This window comes from Daphnia pulex, chromosome 4 (assembly GCF_021134715.1).
Source record: "Daphnia pulex isolate KAP4 chromosome 4, ASM2113471v1".
NCBI lineage: Eukaryota > Metazoa > Arthropoda > Branchiopoda > Diplostraca > Daphniidae > Daphnia > Daphnia pulex.
Window position 1 is genome coordinate 7450952 of NC_060020.1, and position 25290 is coordinate 7476241.

The 25290-nt window shown below is 43.9% G+C and overlaps 3 protein-coding genes and 1 long non-coding RNA gene across 4 annotated transcripts; 2 read left to right on the forward strand and 2 right to left on the reverse strand.

The window, feature by feature from the left end:
* The first annotated feature begins 1359 nt into the window (after window positions 1-1359).
* Window positions 1360-3097, forward strand: LOC124192426. The gene is made up of 2 exons (XM_046585696.1): window positions 1360-2608; window positions 2676-3097. The coding sequence occupies exon 1, from the start codon at window positions 1504-1506 to the stop codon at window positions 2158-2160; it is 657 nt and encodes a 218-aa protein (XP_046441652.1). The 5' UTR covers window positions 1360-1503; the 3' UTR covers window positions 2161-2608; window positions 2676-3097.
* Window positions 3098-3190: 93 nt separating this feature from the next.
* LOC124192427 lies at window positions 3191-4095 on the reverse strand. The gene is made up of 3 exons (XR_006873714.1): window positions 3985-4095; window positions 3735-3885; window positions 3191-3554 (listed from the first exon to the last, which is right to left on the reverse strand). It is a non-coding gene; the product is annotated as an uncharacterized LOC124192427 (long non-coding RNA).
* A 973-nt stretch (window positions 4096-5068) lies between these two features.
* Window positions 5069-6164, forward strand: LOC124192428. Its single transcript, XM_046585697.1, has 4 exons — window positions 5069-5385; window positions 5456-5489; window positions 5557-5709; window positions 5775-6164. The coding sequence occupies exons 1-4, from the start codon at window positions 5261-5263 to the stop codon at window positions 5844-5846; spliced, it is 384 nt and encodes a 127-aa protein (XP_046441653.1). The 5' UTR covers window positions 5069-5260; the 3' UTR covers window positions 5847-6164.
* Window positions 6165-13511: 7347 nt separating this feature from the next.
* Window positions 13512-19433, reverse strand: LOC124192301 (transcriptional repressor scratch 2-like). Its single transcript, XM_046585519.1, has 2 exons — window positions 18810-19433; window positions 13512-15802 (listed from the first exon to the last, which is right to left on the reverse strand). Exon 2 carries the CDS (start codon window positions 15789-15791, stop codon window positions 14901-14903), a length of 891 nt encoding a protein of 296 aa, XP_046441475.1. The 5' UTR covers window positions 15792-15802; window positions 18810-19433; the 3' UTR covers window positions 13512-14900.
* Between the last annotated feature and the right edge of the window lie 5857 nt (window positions 19434-25290).

Sequence of the window (25290 nt, forward strand, 5' to 3'; positions counted from 1 at the left end):
GTTGTTGTGTATTGAAGAGGCCAAGACTGCTGGGCAGGAACAACAACACGAACGCGCAAATAATAATAGCCTACATTGAATAACACGACGCATTGTATATATACACACTAAGAAAAAGGAAGGAACTATTTTCATGCCAATGACAATATCTTGTTTCAATCTCGATACGTGCTAAAAAATTTCTCCTTTTTTTTCGACTCGTCACTGCGTTGAACGAAAGGAAAGAGCACATTTCCTGTTTCAATTCTAATATTTGACAAACGCACCGACTCGTTCTTTCGTGGATGGCTGCCCTTGAATTGAGTTCATTTCAACGCCCAGGGGTTTTCCATTGATTTTTGTTGTCATCTCCAAAACGGGCATATTGCGCTTGATTTTAGTTTGTGATTAAAAAACTCGAAAAAAATGAATAAATAACGCAACGACCCCAAACGCCATCTGTTGAACAGTTGTTGTAAATTAACCATTGACTCCTAGGTGACGTTTGCTGCTGCCGCCATGAAGATAAAATTAAAATTAAACTATTTTTTTTAAACATTAATCCGTTTCACTATTGTGTACGTGCTTCATACACACATATTTTCAGTTAATAGGCTATCTGATTTCAGAGCTATAGACTCCTGGTCGCTTCACGGCTGTGTTGACTTCCCTATCCCGGTTTCAGGGTAAAAGAAGGCCGATTTGGAAACTTTAAAAAGCGCCTCTAGTGAGTGTGTCAGTTACTACGCTCAGCTACTTTTGAGAGCCTAGATGGCTCTTTTTAACGTTTCCACTTCACAAATTCTGACAGGCTCCGCCCTAAAATCTCTGAAATTAGCTTACGTTTACCCTGAAACCGGGATAGGGAAGCAAACACAGCCGTGAAGCGACTGATCTATAAAATATTAAAACTTAAAAATTCATGTGCAAAAATTTTTTTTTATTTAAAATCATTTTCCGTGTGAATAGAGCCCTTATAACATTGTTGCGCAATTTCTTTTAAAATCAAACATTCAATCGTGCAACACTGTTGTGCAAGAACAGAAACCACTGACACTTGGGAGAATCAAGTAATGGGCTTTCCTCGATCTCTCTGGCCTTACCATCATTAAACGCAACCTATACACAACATCAACAAATGTTATCAGAATGGGATTAATTCATAGACAAAGATGAAATTAATATAAATTTGCCTAAAGTTTTGTTGAATACATCTGGTCCATTGTGCAAACCAGCCAATCCATTCATCTTGTCAGCATTTTCCACCGAAGAATATAAAATAAAATTAACTTCATAAGTATCCAGGATCAATCATATTTTTAAGAAATTCGTGCAGGTTTAAGTTTGGATACAGATACATTAGGTACCTTAATGATTTGACTCCGCCGTAGAGCTCTGCATGTTAGTAACCAAAAATGCAAATTCTCTACACCCCCAGTTTCCATACTTCAACCTAAGATAGAGGTTCAATCCCCGCTCGCCTTATCGTTCTCTTCTGATGATAGTTCCATCATTCCTTCAAACATGCCAATGTCAAAATTTAAGATTGATGAAATCACAACAAGTTCCCGTTTAGAGTTGTTCATCAAAGAATCCATGAGGCAGAATTGCTTGGCCATCAACGTCTACAAAGAGAAGAATTCCATCTTGGGTGTAGCTGTTGCCTGGTCTTGTCAGTCTGTCAACTACATCCAGCTCAGAGAGCGTTTCGATTCCAATCTGGATTTAGCCAAGGTTTCTAAGTTGAAATCTTGGTTAGAGGCTCTCATTCGACTGAAGGTCAAGTTTATTGTTTATGACATACGATCAACCGCCAATGATCTTCGCCCCTTGTTCCATCGTTTACTCAACGAGATGCTGTTTCGTGATGTCGATCTCTGCCAATGGCTTTTGGAGCCGTCCAACTCTTCCGTCAGCCTACAGAAGCTTAGTAAGATGTACAGTCAACAAGGATCACCTACTAAAATGTATAGAGGCCGAGAAAAAATCCTACACGAGTGTTGCGCTCTACTAGACATCTTCCATCAGCTAAAGCAACGCCTGAGTAAAGAGGAATTATTGCAACCTTACGTTGACGTGGAGATGCCAATGGTGGCCACAATGCTATGGATGGAACAAATCGGAATCGCCTTCGATCGTTCCAATTGCGAATTGATTTTGCAGTTATTGCGGAATCATTAGAAAATGCTGGAGGAAGCCGCGCATCGAATAGCAGGGCGGTCGTTTTCGTTGACTAGCACAAAAGAAGTATCCAAAATAGTTGCATCTTTGAACCTCTGTATCGAGGAAAAAAATCCACAATCTTTCATCAATCCGTTAAAAAAGAAGTTCCAGCCACTTTCCGTCAGTAAAGCATCGCTGATAGAATTAGGTCGAATTCATCCATTGCCGAGAGTGGTAGTAGAATTTCGTAGAGTCAGCGCTATTATTCAAACCATCATCTGCCCCTTGCTGCAAGCATCCACATTCCATGTGAGTGGGGTGGAACGTATAGCTTGAGAGTGCGAATTCCGAAATGCTACGGGCCGAGTTAATATTGTCCAACTGAATTTACAACACATCCCGAGGCCGTTTTCACTTTCTGATGGCCGGATGATTAATGTTAGAAGTGCTTTTCATGCAGCTACAGGTGATGATCTTTTTCATTTTGATATGCTAAAATTTCTCACAAATTAAACTCCCTTTTTGGAATTTAGGAACTACCTTGCTTTCTGCGGATTATTCCCAGCTAGAACTACGAATATTAGCGCATTTGAGTGAAGATACCGGGCTTTGTTCTATTTTAAGTAAAACTAACGGTGATGTTTTTCGCGGTATCGTATCAGTTTGGAAAAAGAAGAAACAGGAGGATGTCACAATTGTCACAGATGATGAAAGGCAACAGGCTAAACAAATATGCTACGGAATTGTTTACGGAATGGGTTGCAAAAGTTTAGCTGAACAATTGGATGTCAGCGAAGAAGAGGCTCAGCTCTTTGTTGATTCTTTTCATTCGACTTATCAAAGTAAATATTGTTGCAGTTGTCAATTTCAAACTTTTCTCCTAACGTGACATTTCTACTTTTAGACATTCAAAATTTCACAACAAACACAATTAACATGTGTCGGTCCAAAGGATTTGTGATAATTCCACGCAGTTAGTTGGTATCTAAAGTTCGCAATACGAATGGAATAAATAAACTGTCTGATCTTTTATTCTGTAAAACTTACCTCGAAAAGCAATTCGTCGTGTATTTGGTGAACCAAATGAACATCAATTAAGCAATACAACACGAATAAGCACGATATATAACACGATTAAGCAGAATGACAGCTGTTTGGATGTGCAACACACCACAGCTGTGATGTGCAATGGTGAGGATTCTTGAACTTGGAAGCCAGGATGTTCACATTAGAGGATTCACAGAGTACCTTGCAGCGCATGAGAGCGAAAGAGTTCTTTCACAGCGGCAGCAGAATAGATGTCGTTAGTGTCTGATGAAGCGGAAGAACTCTTTTAGAAAACCGAAGAAGAGTAGGGCGTAGGTGATTCGGTTCCGCATAGTTATATCCTTCCAGGGCTCCCTTGCAGATTTCTATGGTAAGGAGAACAGTGAAAACAACGAAATAGAATGACACGAAAAGCAGTCGAAATAATTGTCAAGACAAATCTTTCATATGTTACTAAAATTGAACTATAAAAAGCACCACTGTGAGCACATTTTAATGGTCTTTATTTATAACTAGTATGAAAGAATTTATAACAACTGGCTTACCGTAACTGAGAGAATCATGCTTGCACTTTATTGACATTTATTGGAATGCATTGCCTATCTGCTTGTCTGCAGACCCAGATTGGCAGATATTGGCAAGGGTACAAATAACACACCTCTATCTCTTCATTTTCAACCATTCATGTAAATCCATCTGATTATATATCAAATTGAATAGCAAAGAACATTTTAAGAAATAACAAAAGAAATTTGCACAAACATTCACAATAAAATTGTGCATCAGCAAACTCACCTGTTTAGGCTCAGGCAGGAATGTTTAGACCACTTGTCAAATAGCAAAAATATCCAGTTGTGTTTATCAAGAAAAACATCAACTGACAACGGAGAAACCTATTAAATTAAGTGAAATGTTATTCTCGAATAAAAATTATGTTTAAAGTCATGAAGTTGGGAAGTACCACGAAACCTACCAATTTCCAACCGAAATAATTTATAAAACTCAGATTTGATTCAAACTAACCCTGACAAGTAAATCATGTCAAACTCATTCAAAATTCAAACACAAGTAACTTATGAAAACACAGCAATTAAATAGCTTACTTCTCCTGGCACAATTTTAATCAAAACACAAATTTACATAAATTAGCCTAATGTTTATAGCTTTTTGGAACTGACTAGCAACTGGATTACTAAGGATTACACTGAATATATCCCCTAGCGCTCACTTCATACTTTTCTTTTCAGTGCAGACCGTAAATGCTAAATGACCAACATTTTTCATCATGGAAATGCTGATCATTCGATTTCAATTAGTGGCTCGTATTTGCTTCAACTATTCGTATAGCCATTTCAATTTTCAATGTTTGCCTTCTTGGCTTCTTCCATCCCATGTTCCATCCGCCATTGTCTTTGCATGTTCATTCTGCACGCCTACACAGTACCCAAACCCGATTACGCGAATAATCTCAAGTCGATCTGCCACCTTGCGATAAATAAAATAACGGAAATTAATAACAGTTGGGCGGTTTTTATGAAATCTTGTTATGTAACACCATTATTTATAAGTTGTTGATGTAGACAACATGATAAATATTCAAAATCGAAGTAAAATGCAAGTTAAAATGGAATTGAATCCAAACTTGTAAGCAATTTTACTTTGCCACGGCATGAACTACATCAGCAAAATCTATCGTCAGTATGCAAAAATAAACCAGAAACATCTTAAGCTTTTTCTTTCCTTTTTAAACTTTAACATGGAATCTTGGAATTGTGTTAAAAAGAAAGAATAACTACTGCAGTAAGGGATACTAGCATGAAGAACCCATGTACCTTTCGACATTAGGAAAAACTGAGAATGGCATTGAACTTGTGTTTCTTGTCATTATCTATTTTCTTATTGCAGGAATCTTTGTGGTTTTCTCAACACTGGTGCTGGGGGAGTGGTCTATTGTGGTGTGACTGATAACGGAGAAGTTCAGGGCATCCATCTTACAAACTACCAGAAAGACCATGTATTGCTTTCTGTCCAAGATCTTTTCTCTAGATTTGAACCTCCTGTTGATTCCAGCATGTACACAGTCCATTTTGTTCCTGTTGTGACTGAAAATGATCATGTTCCAGACATCCCATCTTTTCCTGTAGATCCTGAGCAACGCAATACTCCACACATCTTGAGGACTTCCAAATATTGCTGGTGATAAATAATAGAAAACACTATAGCCTACAAACATTTCACCCTAAAACCTATCATTATTTATGCATAGGTGTGACAAGGATGCCTCAGCTCAGCATGACTTTGTAACCTTAATTTCTCCTTATTGCTTGTTTGACTGGAGTTTATACTGAAAATCAATTTTTATTTCAGGGTATGATTTCTCAACTATACGTCATTGAAATCGAAGTTTTCCCCTGGAATCCAAAGTCCCCTTTGTCTGTGACGTCTGTAACTCCTATTCACCCCCTTTTTTGCAACGAAGAAGGACTCCACTTTGTCCGCCGACTTGGTGGTTTGCATCGAGTAATTTATTTTTTCTCACCAATACTTTTTGTTTCAATGTTTAATCTATTTTACTTGCTTTACAGCCAACATTAGCGGAAGTGATCCAGCTGGCCGAAGCAGATACTGCCCGATATCACACTATGAATAAAAAATGACGCAGTTGTATTTTGATGACGCAACCCTCAGTAACGATATGAAATATCCGAGATATCTTGTTTCACGTAAACTGTCTCTTTTGTTTGGATTTATTTCTCTTTTTTTCTTCCCAGTTCATGTCTCCTCATTCACGCATTGAAATGCAAATGTTTCTTTTTGTCAGGTATTTAGGGTGTGGCATAAAAATACTCTATTCTTGGCTCCAGTTTTCTATCTCAGACCCGCTGAATGTAAACGTTTACCAAGAAGTGCCTGTAATTACATGTAAATAATTGGCTTTTCTTCAAATGGAATACAATTCCCTGTGCTCAGTTTAACCATCTCGGTTTCAGTGAATCCATTTGTATAATAACGCGCTGTTCATCTCAAAAGATTTCCATCGCATTGAAGTCTACTAGAGGAGAAGAATTGGCGCGTTCTAAAGTTGGAGCGGGGGCCTCAATTTCAAATTTCTCACAAAGCGTTTATGAAAGTACCGAAACGAGATTGTGAGTGAAATCATAGGCGTCAAAGAAAAGACGCATCCAGTGCGTGTGGTGTGCGGAAGAATGATAAACCACGTGCCCGACGTCGAGATCAATGACAAAGATTGTAGAGATGTTGTTGTATGTATATATCCGTTAAAAGTGTTTTTCAGTTTTTCCCCTGGAGATCAAACAAGTTGTGAAATTTGATATCAGGAGAACCGCGTGCATACGCCGTTCCCGGGAAAAAATCATCCGTGATCTTGATGCCATAGAGACCGGTTCAGAGTTACACCCTGTGTGTGTGTGCTAAAGCGTAAGACTCTTAAATTGTTTTCCGTGTGATCTCTAGAAAGACTTGTTGGCTCACGATAGAATTTTTCAAACGTTGTTATTGTTCATTCACGATAGAGTATATATACTCCCAAGTTTTATCTCTCACATTTTTTCAAATGATTCCAATCATTTTATTTGATGATGGGTCTTTGCCGTTAGTCACGGCGGGAATGATTGGCACTTTGCTCACCTTATCCGACGCTAAACAAAACATCCGACGTGTCCACTGAAAATATTGCAAGATAACAAAAAGGAGAAACGTGGCTCGTTAGTGAAAATATATCGGAGTTATATTGAGTCCGACTCTTTTATTTTAATGGAGTCTACAAACAACCGGAATTGTTCTAATAATGTTAAGTGTGGAACACGTGGCTTTCTCTGCGACTGGTAGCGTCGCCCTCCAATTTAATTAAAAGGGACGTTATACATGTCCCTCATGTATAGTACACGGGGTAGATATTTTATTCCGCGTTTGTTTTTTCCCGTGTATTCCAAGTATTTCATGTTTGAACCGTTAAGTACGCCATCGTTGTGCAAACAGCATCAGCTGTAGAGCAGCTCCGGTCCAAGTTTTTCTTCACCTCCCTACCTTGTTCAGTTAGCGCTTAATGAATCCGAATCCGACGCTCGCGACGACCTCATTAAAAATACCCTCCACCCATGACCCATCCATCCATCCACCCAACTCGACGATGAGGAGGAGGTAGGAGAAGAAGGAGGAGGACGTGTATGTATATTATGTACATGTACGATGGCGGTGGTGGTAGCTAGTAGTAGTAGTAGTAGTAGTACCTCATTTTCTGTTCGTCTCACTTGTTTGATGTTCCCATTCTCACCGTGTGCGCCACCGCCGTGATTGTGGAACCCAATGAATCACCGGTTGAAGCCTCAACATGTTGAACGTGCGTGCAGAAAATCTCGGGAGCGATAGGGAATAAAAACAAAAACAAAACTTTACTTTTGAGAGTGTGGGGGTCGGGGGGTGGTGGTCGATCGATCGGTGGGGGCGCGGCGGCCCCATCGGCTAGTTGAGAAATCTCCCAAACATTTTTATGACGGTGGCCAAAAAAAATCGATTTCAAATGGATGAATGCTTCCAGCGGGAGGGGGGCCAGGGACGAGAGCAGAGAGGGCTCTCTATATAAAATATCGATCCGAATAGTTTCGTTCCAGCATCGCCACCGATGGGGCGACGCCGGTTGCGTGTTTTTCTTTTATTTTTCCATCTTTTTTTATTATTTTATTATTTTCTCCCTTTTTTTCTTATTGCGTTCGATAAAGTATTTGAGTTATAAAACGGAGTGGGACGAGCGAAGTTTTCACTTTGGGATTCCGCGCATCTCTCGACAATGAATAATTCATTAATCATCGAGTCGCCTTTTTAATTTGTTGCTGTTTTTGCGGGATATGGGGGAGAAAAGATAAAAAAAGATGGAGAGTGGTATGCTAGATATTTGCCCTGTCGTTTATTTGTTGTTGTTGTTGTTGTTGTTGTTGTTGTTGTTGTTGATGAAGGGGTTGTGTACACACAAAAGACACGACATGGAGGTATCTGGCCCAGATTGACATGGATATTCTCCCCCCTTTTGGCCAGCCGCAGAGAACCCCGCAAACCTCACATCATCATCGGGAAACACAAATCAGCGCTCACACACATTTGCATCGACATTGAGAGTCGCGGGGAGAGCGAGCGCGTGCCGAACTGGAAATTTATTACCGAGTGCTGCTGGGTATAAAGAGGTCGAAAACTATATGTACGTATATTATGGTACTCTATGGGATACGGTTGCGTAGTCATGTCATATCGTATATCTATCCTACACACACATCAATTACGAGGGTGCTGTTGCCAGGGCTCTCGCTAGACCAACTGCGTGTGACACAACCGGTCGAAAAGCTGACAGATCCTCAGCACCAACTTTCTCCTCTCTTGATATCATACGAGAGAGAGCTTTTATTTCTAGATATACTCTCGCATATGTAAAAGCGGCACTGGCGCACAATCGGTCAGCACAGCCCAAAGAAGACTTTCGGCTGCTGCTGCTGCGGCGGCAGTTAACTTGTGAATTTCACTTTCTTGGCAACGCTTCCATATCCGTTATCCTCACATTTTCTGATGATTCTTCTACTCTACAATTACAACGAAAGATATAATAGCCTAAAATATCGAGGAGGCGATGTCATTTTCTCGTCGAATCGAAATGTCGACCTGTTTGCAGACTCTGGGATTCAAAGTTCTCCGTGTTGTGTGTCATCAAAAGTCTGTCTCTCGCTCACATAGCCAAGTAACCAATTAGACGGACCCTCCCCCCCATGGTAATTGCCGTTGGCTTTTGATGTTTCCGCGCTCTGCTCTCCGGCGGATTGTTGCCATCCACCTACGTATAGCGGTACAGAACTCTAGTGCACTAAAGATAACAATGCGAGTAGTAGTACGTACGTACACATAAATCTAACAGTGGCAACGACATTGCGTGTGTCTCGATTGGTTGTGATCGATCCTGGCCGCCTTATGATGGATGTCGTTTGATATAGGTCGTATATGTTTCAAATACGCAGCTGCTGCAAGTTATTCGCTTCTGGGAAAAACTTGTGCGGAACCCCTCCGAAAGTTCCCCCCTTTCTTTTTTCTCTCTTCTCCTTGGGCCCTTTTTTTTCTTCTTCTTCCCAATGTCGTCAACTTTGCGCATATCGTGGAAAGAGATCAGACAAGTTTCTCGGCATTCTCCCATGAAAATCTGGTTAGGAGAGGTTAGAAGCCATTTTTCATGATCAGCTTTAGACTCTCTGAAAACTCTGAAGTGGTTTTTGGAGTTTCTTAACGATTCAACGAACATGCAGATCTTTTCTGTATCATTTTTCTTTCAGGTTTGCCTCCCGCTGGCCCTTTTCCGACTATATCATCACATAGAGGCTATATACAGAGTGTGGGCCTGCTGGAACACAGCGGAGGAAATAAATGGAGAAAAAATCCATTTGGAGCCTATCATGGATTTCTCACTGTGTCTTCATCATTCATTCGTGATAATCTGCCGATAAAATAAGAAGAAAGGATCCGGGGTAAGTTGCGTCCTGAAGTTGCAGCAGCAGGGCCTTTAAGGCCCCAAATGCTTTTTTGCCTAGCAGGCTATATAGTTATAGAGCTTCGGCTGTGCTGAAGGAGGGATCTAGGCCCTGGCTGACAGATTGAGACTCTCGTCATGTGAAACGAAGAGGCCGTTCGGTGCAGCAGAGAAGAATCAGCCGCTATACACAAGAAGAGTTAGACTGGCGGATCTTTTTAAGTTGATTTAAATTGACAATTCGCCTGCCCTCAAAATTGAATTTCCCCCCTTCTATTTGATTCTATTTGGGGGATCAGGGTCGAGGTATGTATGTTCTACCATCACTACCCCTCATGTACTACGTACATAATAGAATCTACTAACCCGATCCGTCGAAACTGGAGCGGCGTATCAGGAGAGTCGACGAGACCGTTGAACGCATCCTCGTGCGGAGAGACATTTCCAATCCAATTTGACTGATCTTTGCCTTTACACAAAGTTTTGACTGGGCCTGCCTTATTTCCTCAAGAGTTTTTATATGCCATTTTACCTCGTCTTTTTGTGTGTGTGTGTGTGTGTGTACAACCCAAACTGCCCGCGTCCGTATGCATTATACGCCGGCCATGAATAAAAGAGAATTCAAATAGGCTTATTCGAGATATATAAGAGAATACAATAGACAGGCTGTAGCCCATATATTTCGCTATAGATAGCCCCAGCAAACGACACGATATATACATAAGTACACAGCATATACAATAATACACGGAATAGAAATAAAAGCACTTTCCCCTCCAATTTTGTTTTTCCTTCTTTTCCCTTCAACCCCCCCGTTTTGTGTACAGTATTATTATACTATATACAGAAAAAAGTAGAATGCAGTCGGTAGATTATTAGTGTTGTGTTCTTTCAGAGTCGGCAGATTGCGCTCGGGCGAGTGAAGACTGAAACACGTGCACTTGGCGTTATTTTCTCTGTCTGCTTCTCTGTGTGTGTTGGTTGCTCTGTTATTGGGACAACACTTGTACGTGCACTGCGACGCAGCACTTTTCTCTCTCTCTCTCTCTAGCTCCCGTCCCGATCTCAATATATATATATGTGTGTGTACAGTCTATACATCCAGGAATATATAGGAGGAGGAGGCCAGCTCGGATATAGGACGAGGTTGGAGCCTTTGTTTGCACGTCCTTCTCCGTGTCAAGTGGACGCATTTTGCTATGACAGTTCAGCACTTTCCACGTTTTCTTCTTTGTTTGCCAGCAGCCAGCCAAGAGTATTGGCCTTTTCGCTCTGGCAGGATCGTCAGATGTTGACGACGCTTTATTTCTTCGGGCTCGTCGGCCCGTTGCCGCCCGTTGCCATACGGACGGCCGGCGTGGGGGGCGATCCAATCCGCGCTATTAGATATTTACAGTACATTTCATATATTGTATATTACACGCAGTATTGATAAATGCATTTATATATTGGGAGAAATTTGAGATCTGGCCGAGTAAAGCTCTCGGTCACGTCCGCTTTTCCGTCCCACCTTTCCGTCCCATCGAATTATTGATGGATTTCTACCTGCAGTTGTATCGATGGAAACGGTCGATCGCACTCATCGAATTCTGCCCATATTCCAATAAAAGTCTACATATTATAGAATCATTGCGTTTGATGAGAATAGTCGAAAAAAGGCTCAGCCGTTTCATTTCGGAAATAAGAAATGAGGTGATGTGCAGTCTCAGCACCGCGACAGCAGACTGTTAACAATTCGGAAGATGACGGTGAATAGATTCTCATATTATATCCCCCTCTCATTTTCCTTCTTCTTCTTTCACAGGGGGGAGGGGGGGCTATTTACGTATGTAAGCTCCGACATAAAAGAGAGCCTGATCTCGTTTCCTCCTTGTTATGGGGAGACACCCCATCTGCCACCGTCGAGTTCAGTCGCCTTTATGTATCGCAGACGTATATATACACGCCATCAGCCTTTTTTCTTCTTCTTCCTTATTATTCTCTTTACAGCAGAGGAGACGACGGCACAGATAGAAAGGAGCTGCGCTGCCAATGGCAATTATATAGACGGAGGTGGTGGTGAGTGGAGGAGAACGCGACTCGGCTGGAATTGCCGAGCATCAAAGACTCGAACCCGTCACGCATTGTCGCCTCAGCCATCATCGATATGTTAACCGATTGACAGCAGCATTTCAACCAGATGATTCATGCATAATAGTCAATAATAGGAGGAGGGCGGTCGTCTAAATTAAAGATCGGCGCTTGATTTGCACGAATTCACCATCTCTTCTTCTTCGATTGATTTGAAATGTTATATACGCAGCAGCACCCGTCGGCCTGCTGGATTTTATTTTGTTGCTGGCGCAGGAAACCTGATAGGGGAGAGATCGGTCGGCTTCACTTTTCGTTATCGTCTTTCCACCAAATAAGGTTCACTGTGGATCTATTTTAAAGATTTATTTCAAAGGCATCGGAGCGGACCCGGGTCCAGTCTATAATATACATGGCCGAGCGCTCACATCGGGGAAATCTTGATATGCATGTAAAAAGTCTTTGATGTCTCGTTTATTTCTCTCCGCTCTGACCGCGCCCTCCTTTTTTTCTCTTTTTTTCTTTTTTTGAGTATCGGGTTGGTTCGAATGCGATTTGGGACTCGATTCGTGATGGACTGACCCCCCCTCCCTCCCTTTTTGGGGGGGTTGTTGTCACCTCGTGAATGACGTCACTACGGGCAGGTCGCATAAAAATCCAGTGCGCACTTGGCGCGATGGATATGTCGTTGCGGAAGAACATTCTCATTGATAGTCTGGGTCCATTTGAGGGAAAAGATCGTTCTCCTCAGCTGCTACTGGCTTATGTGTATGGCATGGCACGTCGACACACGCAGCACACACGCACAGTATAGAAATTGTAGATCCCCCCGTTCGTTCCGCGCGCCCAGCGATGGATATCAAATACCCACCGTGATATACACACGCACCGGTGTATTATTGATCCTTGCACTTGACTCTTTTGTGGGTGAAGGAGTACTTTTCGCCCATTGTTTGTGTGCGCCTAAAGTCATCCGACTGATGGGCGCCGTTATCTTCTTCTCGGCCAAATTCTAATGGAATTAGCTAGATAATATTCGAGGTTGAATGAAATGACAGGTTACGCATTTCCCTATTTAATTTCCGGCTGGTTCTTTGCCCATTTCCGGGTGATTAAAAATTTTCATTAGAAATCCATTTCAGCTTCATCGTTATAATGTGTCCCCCCCCCCTCCTTCTTCTGTTTCTACAGAGGAACAGTTTAGTCTAATAACCGAAACACTTTGATGAAGAGGAAGCCACCTCGCCATCGGATGAGCACCACTCTAGAAAATGATTGTATTTCTTTTTTCTCTTCGTTCTCTCTTCTCTTCTCTCGCCGTTTTTCTTCCGTTTTTCAACGGGGAAAAAGAAATCGATGGGCCGCCCCTTCTCATTCCGGTCCAATTAAGGCCGTCAACGTTTTCTTAATAACGCTCAACATCTATGACGAATAGGTTTTGGCCTTTAACACGCCCGGAAGCCGCCACCACCACAGCAGCAGCAGCAGCCATTGTCTTTTCTACCCATCATCCATTCTTTTATTTTTTAGATATTGTGTATTTTTGTGTGTGTGTGTGTGTGTGTTCCCTCCCATCCACTTTGATGTGTGTGTAACTAATCGGTTCAGGGCGATTCCTTTAATATGATCAGAGAAAGAGGTTGCTGATTCTCCTTTTCCTTCGAAAATTTCATGTGAGCCCTTGTGTGTAGAATAGACGACAAAGGAACGTAACGAATTGAAAATGAAGCCGTCAAATTTCAGGAGACGTGTATGATTGGGAGAGAGAGAGAGAGAAATAGAGAGAGAGAAAACAGCACACAGCATCACGGAGCGATCGATGATGAAGGTAAAATGTCATTATAGGAATTATATTCATAGGAGGGATGTATCGGGTTTCAACATGTGGAATGACACAAGTATTATTATTGGACGATGATTTCCCCGTCCCGTTCGACGAGGGCCAGCAGTTTGATCGAGTATATAATTAATCAAATAATACATACTTGAAAAGCTGGAAAAATCACCATAAGATATAGATGTATATAGTACACACACACGGTATCGATTTTTTGTTTGACATAGGAAACACTTTTTGACTCGGCCATATTTCACACGTAGTAATATCAAAAGACACATCTTTTTTTTTAATTAAATAATGTTTTTTTGTTTTTTTAATCTTTTTTTCTTTCAAACAATTATTTCGGAGTTGCAAATTCGTTAAATTTGTCGTGTCTTTTTGTTGTTGCCTTTTTGTTGGTGTTTTGGGTGGGGCGTGGAGCAATCAATGTCCGATCAATGTCCGGCAATCAATGTCGGATGACAGGTAGATGAGTTGAGTCATATTGCTGACAAATGTTTGAGACTGGGAGGAGGGAAATAAATAAAAAAAGAGGAAAAAAAAGCTGACAGGACCGTTAACGTCCAAAGTAATAATATAACGCTAGGTATTTTCAGATGGGAATAACACAGTGAAAGAGAGAGAGAGAGAGAGGGGGGGGGAGCCTCCAATCGACGCAATTTGACACGATTTATTGCGACTTTGGTACGTGTTATTATTACCACCCACTTATTTCATTTTCGCCTCCCTCGCTGCTGGGTGCATGAATCTGAAATATTTATCGTTTCGTTGTGCGACACACACGCAGTCTACAGTATGTCATTGTATCAGAGTTACACATGAGACCGAGTATATCATATCATCGTAGCTCGAATAAAGTGGTGTAGAGCCTATTTAGATCGAAATGGTTAAGTACAGTATATATCATGGTTCGCTATATATATTGCTGGAGAGGAAATTGTCTTTTGCGACGTCGGGCTGATCACGATGAGAGAGGACTAGACAATGGGGAGCGAAATGAACGTAACACACATGAAATTGGGTGTAAAAAGGGACTGGGGCCTGGGAGAGAGTATTATTACGAAGTTATGGTACAGAATAGCGGGGGAGGCCTGCTGCCGATGACGCCGTTGACTTTTTAAGTAGATTATCGCAGGTTGAACATGTACGAAAATGACGCAAACCAAAAAAAGAAAACACGATTATCAAAATGACTTGGTGAGTGACTGGAATGAGTTGATGGTACGCAAAATATTCACGAGAGAGCAGACGAGAAAGATAAAGAGAAAAGGTCAAACAAAGTCAAGTTTTGACGCAGCAATTGGCCGAAGTCTCTTGATGTTTGTGAAGGTAAGACTTGAGAGCGAACGTCTTGTGGCACTGGCCGCACCTGAAACTCTTGACGGAGGAATGCGTCTGCATGTGGGCCCTCAGGTTGGAGCGGTCGGCGAAGGCCTTGTAGCACAGGTGGCATTCGTAAGGCTTCTCGCCCGTGTGCGAGCGCATGTGGCCCTGCAGGAGCCACGGCCGGGAGAAGGCCTTAGAGCAGACGGGACAGACGTGGGTCAGGGCGTGAGTCAGCAGGTGCATGGACAGGGCCGGCATGGAGACGTAGGTCTTGCCGCAAGTCGGGCACGGCTTACTTCCGCCCGACTCCAGATTGCGATGCGTCTGCTTGTGGCGGGACAAGTTGGACGACGTCGCGTACGCCTTCCCGCACTCGCCGCAAACGTAGCGCCGGTGGTGGCCGTCGCCGTTGTCGACGTGGCGCATCCGATGGGACGACGTCCGATTGCCCAACGGCGTCTGCGGCGAACTCCGGCCGGAATCGACGGAATCTGACGAAGATGAGGAGGAAGAAGAAGAAGAAGAAGAAGAAGAAGAGGAATTGCTGCAATAGGACTCGGAGACGGGCGGAGTTAGGAGCGGATTGTCCGGCTGCTGCTGATGTCTGGAGGCGAATTCGGCGGCTTCGGCCACCATGAGGACGGTGGCTCTTTGATGGTGCTGCTGGATGTTGTTTCGGGTGGGCCTAATGACGTGGTCGTTATGAGCTCCGCCGCTTCCGCCGTCGGCTCCATCACTGCTGCCACTCAACGGTGGCAGGGAATAAGCCAATTGGAGGAGATCGTGAGCGGCTTCTGTTTCTTCTGCTGTCCTTCCGGCCGATAACCAACTCGTCCCGCTGGCCATCACGTCAAGATCTGTTGAGAACCAACAACAAGAAAAGAAAGGTGAAATACAGACAGACAGAATCAAAGGAAATGGATATACGTAGTATATAAAGCCAGCCATCCGATTAGGTTATGAGCCTATTACACGGTCTGTCGACAACTCAAAGTTCTTTTGTGCGTCGCACACATAAAAGCATAAAAGAGCGAAACGGTTCAAAAGGTGACAACGGAGAATAGGAAGAAGGTGAACTGGCATCAGCAGCGTCTGATAATATTGAAATGATGATACAAAACTGCCAGTTAATCATTCCTCCCCCCCTATCTATAAATGATGTATTATGTATTCGACATGGCTGAGCACGATTCCTCGCATCTCGTTTGGTTCTAATCTTTTCTCATTTAACGACTTCTCCACCCACCTCCCTCCTTCCCCCCCTGGAGAGACTCTCTTTCTCCTCATAATTGAAACGAGTCGCGCAACGGCGCTACAGCAGCACAGCACAGCAGTTGATAGGTAAAGACGACGATGATGGCATATCGTATATATATGTAGAGGAGAGTAGAGAGGGCCGCCTTCCATTTCGCCCCCCACTAGCTACTCTCCCCCACCCCCCGTGTGCTCGTTTTGTTTAATGAAGAAGAATTATCACGAATGACCGCGTCATTAAGGTATTATATATGGAGGATATAATGTTTTAAGAGAGAAAGAGAGAGACTATGATGGAAATAAGGCAGCAGCAGCAGCCAGCCAAACCCCGGCGTGATCAATATATGAGCCAGTCAAAGAAGGATGAAGGGGGGGTATGGAGAAGAGGGAGGGGGGAGGCTTTGTGACATTTGATGTGACGTCAATGCAGAGCGCCACCAATCATATTATGTCGATCATGTTGTTGTTGTTGTAATAGACGGTGCTGCTGCTGCTGCTAGCCGGGCTCTCTTTCTCTGCTGTTTGTGTATATTTATTTTAGACGCGCGGCCGGGGTTATGTTATAGTTATGCGTTGGTATTCTTATTAGTAATCAATAAGGATCTGCCGGGATAGGGAGTCTGATAGGCGGGATGGCATGGCACACACACATAGAGAGAGACGAGAGAGAGAGAGAGGCGCCGGGATATAGGCCGTATAACTTTTTAAGGTTCGGTGAACGATTATTGCGGTATTGTAGTGGTTACCATGGCGACCAGGGAGCAGCCATAGTAACACACCCACACACACACACCGTGTGAGAGAGAGGAGTTTGAGGTACAGTCGAGAGCACCCCCTCTCTACTGTACCTATACTACACTGCTATTGCACATGGCGCAAGATGGGCCAAACGTGAGTCGAGAGAGGAGGAAGCCGAAGAATGATTGGATACTTGTTGCTGCTTCTGACGTGTTGTTCATCTTTTATCATATCCCTTCCTCTCTCCTTATATTCCCATTTTTTAATCAAATGAAGGAGTCGCGAGCACGGCAAGGGAGAAGAAGCCGTGAGCGATGCACAAGAAGAAGAAGAAGAAGAAGAAGCAGAGGATTGAGCAGACACACACAAACAGAATGCGTGTTTTCATCGCAATGTCAAAACTGCACGCAAGTTGTGACAACATTATAATTTAATGGCGTCTCTCTCTCTCTCTCCCTTTTCTAGCTGAACTGCTAGTTTATGCATATATTGTCGTTCTGGAGAAAGCCGACGTGTGCTGCTGCTGCTGCTGTAGCTCGCTGTGCTGTGTGTGTGGCCGTAGGGAATACGTAATCTCTGATTGAAGTTGTCTTGTCTGCACCAGGCTGAACCATCACACAGCGCAAGCAGCATCAGCACACAGCGAGAGCTACTCGGCAATATAATCAGCAACAGGCGGAGAAAGAGGAGCGAACTGGGTGGTGGTGGGGGGGATCCCCTCTTGTATATGTAGACTGTGGTGGATGGTGGGGTTATACTATTCTCTTGTGTGTTTGTTGGTTGCTGGTTATATTTGCTTCCCCATTTCCACCTCCCTCTGCGTGTACACAGCGAGAGAGAGAGAAAGAGAGTTTGTCGCTTTGATGAATCAAGTCCTTTTCGTGGCGCGACGAATAATTGAACTGCTCCTGGCAGATTGTGTCCGCCAGCCGAGTGGGAGAAATAATAAGAGCAGAGATATATAAGACTCAGCGTTCAGCTCTTCTTCTTCTTCTTCTTTCTCGCCAAAGTGGCCAAGTCATAATGAAATTGGGCGGTGTGAAATATTAGACCCCGCACGTCTGCTCGCCTCTGCTGCTGGTGGTGACCATCAACAACAGCAACGGGAGGAGCGAGAGTCATCTGCTAGTGACGGACCGATAGGATCGAGCTATATACACTATCCTCCTCCGTGTTGCTCCGACCCGCGTCTGTTGTTGTTGTTGTTGTCGCAGCTCCATTTTCCGACCGCTGGCGCCCGTGACTCATGCGAATCCCTCGTCTTTTCTCTGCTGTACTATAGAGCTGAGATGTGTGCCGTTGTGCCCCTAAAGGGCTTACGCTTTTGTCGGCCCCGGCTCTCTCCCCTTTGGCTTACTCAAAAGCCGGTCGATTCTTCTTTTTATTTTCGACAGTTTTCTCTTCACTGCCCAGTTTTTACCCTACACTCACACACACACATACATACACAGTCTGGCTGCTGGCCCAACACACCAATCGACTCGATCCACACACACACACACACACACACACCCTCTCTTTTCTTTTATTCTCTCTCTCGCCCGCGCTGGTTATATTCGTTGTTATTCAGCGCGGCCAACAGTAACACACACAATCCCCCTGCTGCCGGTCGGCCAGCAGAGGGGAAATTCTCAAATGCAGGATCTATAACACCCGCCCTTTTCTCCTATATATAGTTTACTATATAACGTGTGGGGGGGAAGAAGAATATAATTATATCTGCTGGGAATCAAAGAGCATTGACACACGGAGCTAGCCGAATTCGTTTCAAGTTTGAAAGGAGTTTCGAGTCGTGGGGACTGGAGAAGATGAAAAAGGTGAGACACTCGTCTCGATAGTCTCTATCGATTGCAGGTCTCCCACAACACCCACCTGTTAAGAAGAAGATGTCACGAGTCGACTGTCGAGAGAGAAATATCAGAGGCAAGCAATGGGAAGAAGAAAGGCGAGATGGGGCCAAGGCCCTTGAGTCGCTGGTGCCTCTCCACAGCAGGAGCAGTTGAGTCGTTGATCGATCCAACGAGTGGAGTCGGCAGAGAAGAGCGAGACCGAGAGAGACCGACCGCCGTGTCACGGATTGAATGGGGTCCTCGTTACCAAGCGCCCAGCACACACTGTACACTCGGACACACACACACACACACACACACACACAGACAGACAGTCGGACACACACACACAGACGGACACAATGCGACGACGACTGCCACAGCAGCAACGATTCAACAAATCAGTTGCCAATGTGCCGCTAAACGAGTCAATTCTTTTAGTCCCATGACACTGATGATGATGACCGAGACCCTGCGGGCTGTGATGACGGACACGTCGGTGGGGGTAGAAATCAAAATCAAACGTCGACGACGACCTGTTGTGTTTGTGTCTGTGCCGCGAGAGCCCCACCTTTTAGAAGCCGCCAACTAACGGCGCAACGGGATTCGGGAGCGGCACTCAACTAGTCGACGGATCTTGTGGCGCAGCAGCGGCCAGCGATCGACTGTTGCTCGCACATGCGCATATCGCTATCCCTTCCTTGTTGTTGTGATGCTTTAACCCCACCCAGTCTTTCACCCTCACCAGACCAGGGGGAAGGAGGGGAGAGAGGGGAGAATATACAAGGAGAGAAAAGTTGCCGAGCTTTTGAGTTTCCCCCCATCGACGCTGTTTGACATTGAAGAGGCGAGGGAGAACAGCAGCGCCTGTGTCGGCTGTGTGCTCCCCCCTAAAAAAAAAACATACACACACACACCAGAGCACACACAAATAAATCTGAATTTTCCTCCGACTCGGCAACTAGTCGGCGAGCCTACATTATCGATCCTGACTGCCTATATAGCTGTGAGGGGGGCTCAAAAGTTTAAAGAGCAAAACTGCACACAGCCAAAATACCAATCCGATAGTATTTAATCTGCACTACTACTACTACTACTACTACGGTACTCTATAGCACCGTGGATCTATATAGACTAAAACTATGTCGACGTAATTAATAAATCGGGGCATCACTATGTACGTCTGAATCATTGAGGGGGGTTACAATAATTGCCAGCGAAATCCCGCACTTTGCCGCAGATGGAATCATCATCGCCTCGTCCTAGACTCGTCACGTTTAGTCTATCTACACATGTTTGGCTCCAACAGGAGAGACTGTCGGTGCTCTGTGTGTATCGACAAAGTGATCACCTCACAGACAAGGACTAGAGAGCAGAGCAGAGAGAGAGAGTGAAAGATAGAGAGTGCTGGATGTGTTATATATTGATTGCGCTCTCTCACTTTGTTGCTCTTCAACTGCAACAGCTTCCACGACGGTCGTGAAGGGACTTGCCCTTTTTTTTCTACTTGTATTTGCTGGATCCTTCTGAGTTTTTCTCTTTTTGGTCGAGTGCCGAGAGTATCCTCTCGGGGGAGGAGGATCTTACAGCTGAGAGAGAGAGAGAAAAAAGAGAGTGTACCACAATCCTGATCTTCTTCTTCTTCTTCACTCCCCGTCACCTGTTGAGACACCATCGAATTGAACGGTCGTGTAGTTTCAAAAAGGGCCAATCGATTTCATCCATCATTCCCAGACATCGTGTTACCTGTCCGTGTACATGAGTATTTCAATGATTATCGATAGATAAGACACCTAGACAGCACTGATGGTGGGGGATTTTCTCTTGAAAGTTGAACGTCTCCTATTATATCCCAGAGGAGAACACGACGCGCGTCACTTTTATACATATTTTGTATGTTATATTCTACCGAGGCCTATATAAAATGTCTAAAGTAGGGAGAAGGGAAAAGTTGTTTTAAAAATATTAAACGAATCACTCCATCCAGAGCGGAACTTTTTCTTTTTTTTTTGTTTTTTATTCTCCGGAACAACTTAACCATCAGGTAAGGCAGTGAAGAGAAGTGCGCTGCACTATATAGCGCTTAAGCTACGACACCAGCGGAAATTTTTTTTCTTTTTCATCTTCCACGTCATAGCGACGATGTGATTGACCTCACAGCCGCTGCTGCTAATGGTCGTCATCACATCGGCGCCCGTTTTTCTTATTTTATTTCATTTTTAAGGACGACGCGCTCCAATAGTCTCCTCCTCGCCGCCCGTCTCGGCTTTGGTCGTTTCTGTACATCCGAAAATAATAGGCCCATAAAATAACAAATGTATAAATAGAGGAGAGGATCTAATAGAGGCGGGGCTCTTTTTTTTCTTCTCTCTCCATGTCCTGAGCCCGCTAGTCTTTATTATGTGATGCTCTTATTTATATTCCAGTTGCGACCGACCCGCCTGTGAACCTTATACAACCAGAAATGGAAATAAAACGAGGTGAGGCGACAGGTCTTGAGGACGCTTGTTATTTTATGGCGTCGCATGGAGAGCATTAGACTCTATAATAATAATACTAACACGTATCTAACAACCTCAAATCAAATTTTACCTTTTTCTTCTCGTCACTACTAGTAGCTCTATCTCATCTGACTAATGGATTGGCAATTGGACGTCAACTGCGGGCGCGCGCGGGGGGCGGGGGGTGCCATTAGATGTGTACGTGTTCCTTTATGAATATCATCCAATCATATCGTCATCTTCTTTCTCCAACCCTAACGCTTTGGCATCCGCCGGAGTTTACCGCACCAGCCGAACAAAAAATAAAAAGGAAAAAAAAAAAGACATTTGAGCGTTTGAACCGCAAATTGAAATGGCCATTCTTGCATGTCGTGATCGGAATTCATCGCCACCTTTTTCTTTCATATTTATTAAAGGCTTTGCAGCGGCCCGCCGGTCTAGGCGGGCCAGCAGCTGTAATCGTTAGAGAGTCTGGCCACGCGCGCTCGCCCCAGCAGCAGCAGTCTCCAACCTCACGGAGGGCGGAAAGAAAAGCGAAGAAGTGAATTTATTTGGACTTTTTTTCTTTCTTTCTTTTTTCTTTTTCGAGACGTCGGGCGCCCCACCAATTTGACCTGTTTTATTTCCCTTAAGGTGCTGGGCCGGTGTGTGGTTATAATAGAGGTTGAGGGGGAACTAGGCTAGAGTACTGATGCAGTATATAGCAGAGTTCGGCTCGGTCAATTCCATTTGATCACGCAGGCGGCACGCAGCAGGAGAAGCAGTACAGCAACAATGACGTGTTCGTTGAAACTGCTGACGCGCTCGAGAGTCTACTCAAAGACCGCCCCGTTTCATAGCATTGCATTCAGTCTGTATAGCTCTCAAGCACACATATATATTTTAAAGGTTTAGATGTACGTATAATATATATATTCTTCCCTGTGTTCCCTACTGGAGCACAACGAGAGATTGCGTTGGAGGTTTGGCCAGGAGCAGCAGGTTTATTGGATACGCGAATGAATGGAAATGCCAGTAGGCTATTGAATTCAACGGGGCGCTATATAGTATAGAGACGTGTATCGTTTCATTTCCGACTCTTGAAAGAGCCGTGTGAATTCTTCGCCTGTTGGGGGGAATAGATCTCACCGCCAGAAACAATTGAAGAAAATGACCCGCACTCTATATACACACATTCGAGTTGTAGTAATGCTGGCGATTGTTTGATAATCATATCGGAAACTCTCACACGATCCTGGCACCAAAACAAAAGGGGAGAAACTTCTACTTTCATCTATGAGGAAAGAGAAGCGATACGTATCTCTCGACTCTATCGCCGACATTATATAAGGGGAGAGCGGCCAAACAACTTTGTTGCGTCGAGGCGTGATTATATGGCCGATGATGCGGGTCCGATCGCCACGGGGATTTACAGAGAGAAGAGAGACGAGGGACGATATCGAGTCTAATACATGGGAAAAACTAGCGCCTCTGCTGCAGGGGTCTCTGAGAATTTCTATCAATATCTATAGTAAATAGTCTCCAAGAAGAATGGAAGAAAGGAAGAAAACAAGGAGGAATATACTACTAGAAGACAAGGCCAGATATATCAAGCCATCCTCTTCCGCTGCACAGAAAGAGAATAGAAGAGAGGAGCCGCTGTGTGTCTTTGCCCCGACGAGAAATGGAAGAAGAAGAAGAAGAAAAAAAAGGCAATAAATGACAGAGCATAAAAAGAAAAGTTGGAGGCTGCCGAGTTTTATATATATGGGCTATAGGCTATATAGCAGGGCCGGGTGGCCCCCCTTGCACCACACAGCACATAGAGCACAAGGCATTTATACTGCGGCAGTCGCATTTCGGACGGCAGGGCGACAAGCTCGCAAGATTGGACACGGCTCTCCCACTCGAGATCTCGTAACTCGTCTTCCAAATAGGCTCCCCCTTTTCCTTCCATTCTCTCCTAGACGAAAACACAAACACCCATCTCTTATAGTCTTAGACTGTATATATATATACGTATATATATAAAGTAGACTCACTGTAAATCTAGCATTCATATCATATCATATATATAATATGTAGGCGGTCGGCTATGTCTGTGCTGTTGGTCTGAGGCGCAATGCTTAATACTTATAGAAGCCCTTCTCTCTCTCCGACGGTGGACTTGTTGATTCTCCACTGCTGCACGCGGATATACGTATATATATGTGTGTGTGCTGTGTGTGTATATTTCCATGTCTTATTGGACACATCTTATTGGGTGTGTGGGCCGGGCTCTCTAATATTGTTGTCAAGCGCCTGTTGCTGGAAACCTTAGCGCTGGGACATTTGCACCGCGAAAAACGTCGACGTCGAAATCTTTCTGATTTTCACCCGTTGAGCTGGTATACGCTGGTACCAAAGGAAAACTTTTCAATGTTATTGGATTCGGTGAAGTAGATATAGGCTGTTGTAGTATCGTAATAGGATATATGCCCATCAGCAGGTCGTCGAGTCTAAATGATATTAGGCGGGGCTGTGTCACGCCGGTGGTCGCGATGTTGTGTTGCGCTTCGCTCCAGGCCCTGTTGTTGGCTCGCGTCCCTGGTTATTACGGAGTGATGATGGGAACAATTTTTCTTAGCTGGTCGAAGTCCCTGATATCTACACACGATAGATGAAACCTCGAAATAGATTTAGACGTCTCGAAACGAGAAAAAGGTCAAAAGTAATACCTACCACTCTCTAAGCTGAATGTCTTCTTCTTCTCTCTCCGCATAGAGGAGAATCGCGGCCAAAGCAAAGCGGGGGAAGACAACAACAACGAAGCTCTAAAGGCATTATTCCGGTCGAGGTGTTTGTAGCCTATTTATATAAGAGGGGATCGTCGGATTGGCTTGGCTTCTTTGGTTCACCTTTTTTCCCCCTCCTATATATAAGATATATCTATTATACAGTAATATACTGTATATTGCACATTATTACATAAACTCGACTATTTTTTTTTAGGCCAGCTAGTTGTTTATTTGTTTTCGTTTGGCCTATTCGTCTTTTGGTGGGTCGCCGTGGTGGAGAAGGAAATCGCTGTTAAGCGGATTGGGACTCGCTCTCACTCTGATCGAGTCACAAATCCTGTAATAAAGAGAGCTGCTTCCGCCAATGTCAGTTATTCATTTGAATTGCGTCGACAAAAAGATTATCTCCCTCCTCTTTTTTGTTGTTGTCGTGAGACTTGGCGTCTTATTATTAAAAAAGAATAATATTAAAAAAGATTCCTCTTTGCTATATATGGTCCGTTTTATATTGTCAAGAGATTTCAATCAGCTTTGCATTTACTCTACCAAAAATGTCTCAGAGAAGTGGCTTTTCGTCCTACGACACGTGCCCTTTTGTATGTACAAGCAGCGTGCCGATCTTTTGTTTTTTTCTTCTTCCTAAAGATGAAGTCCCATTTTAGCTTTTCTTTTAATTGCTCGGCATTAAAAATTTGTTTGAACCATTCCTGAAATGTTTTTAACTCAGCCCAACAATTCCCCAAAGCTCTTGATTGATTGTTTCCACGTTTGTTGTGAGACACAACTCATAAAGCCTAGCCATATAATTTCTCGTGCTGATGCTGCTGGAAGCATACAGCCTCTCTCTAATAAAGGTCCTCTAACCGCACACACACACAGACACGCAGACACACACAGACACACACCTTAGCGCCGGCTGTATCCTAAATGGGCTAATAGCTAGTCTATTCATTGGCGTGGAAAGAGAGACTGGGTCGTCGTCTCGTCGCAGCCAGTGTTTCAGCTGCGCAATTATGAAAATGGATGGAAACTTTGCGGGGGGTTTCGTGGGACGAAAAGGTGAAGATTACGGTAGAGCTGCTGCGATGCGATGCTATGCTGGGCTGGGCTGCGCAGGGACGACGACGGGCGCTATTCACAAGTTATGAGTTGACACGAGTTTCTCCTTTTCTCCCTCCATTTCCTTTTCCCTTCTTCCGTGCTGCACTTCCTCCCCTCTTGAACGCCATCAATTAAAAAGCTGCCGATTCATCTTGCTATTATTCTC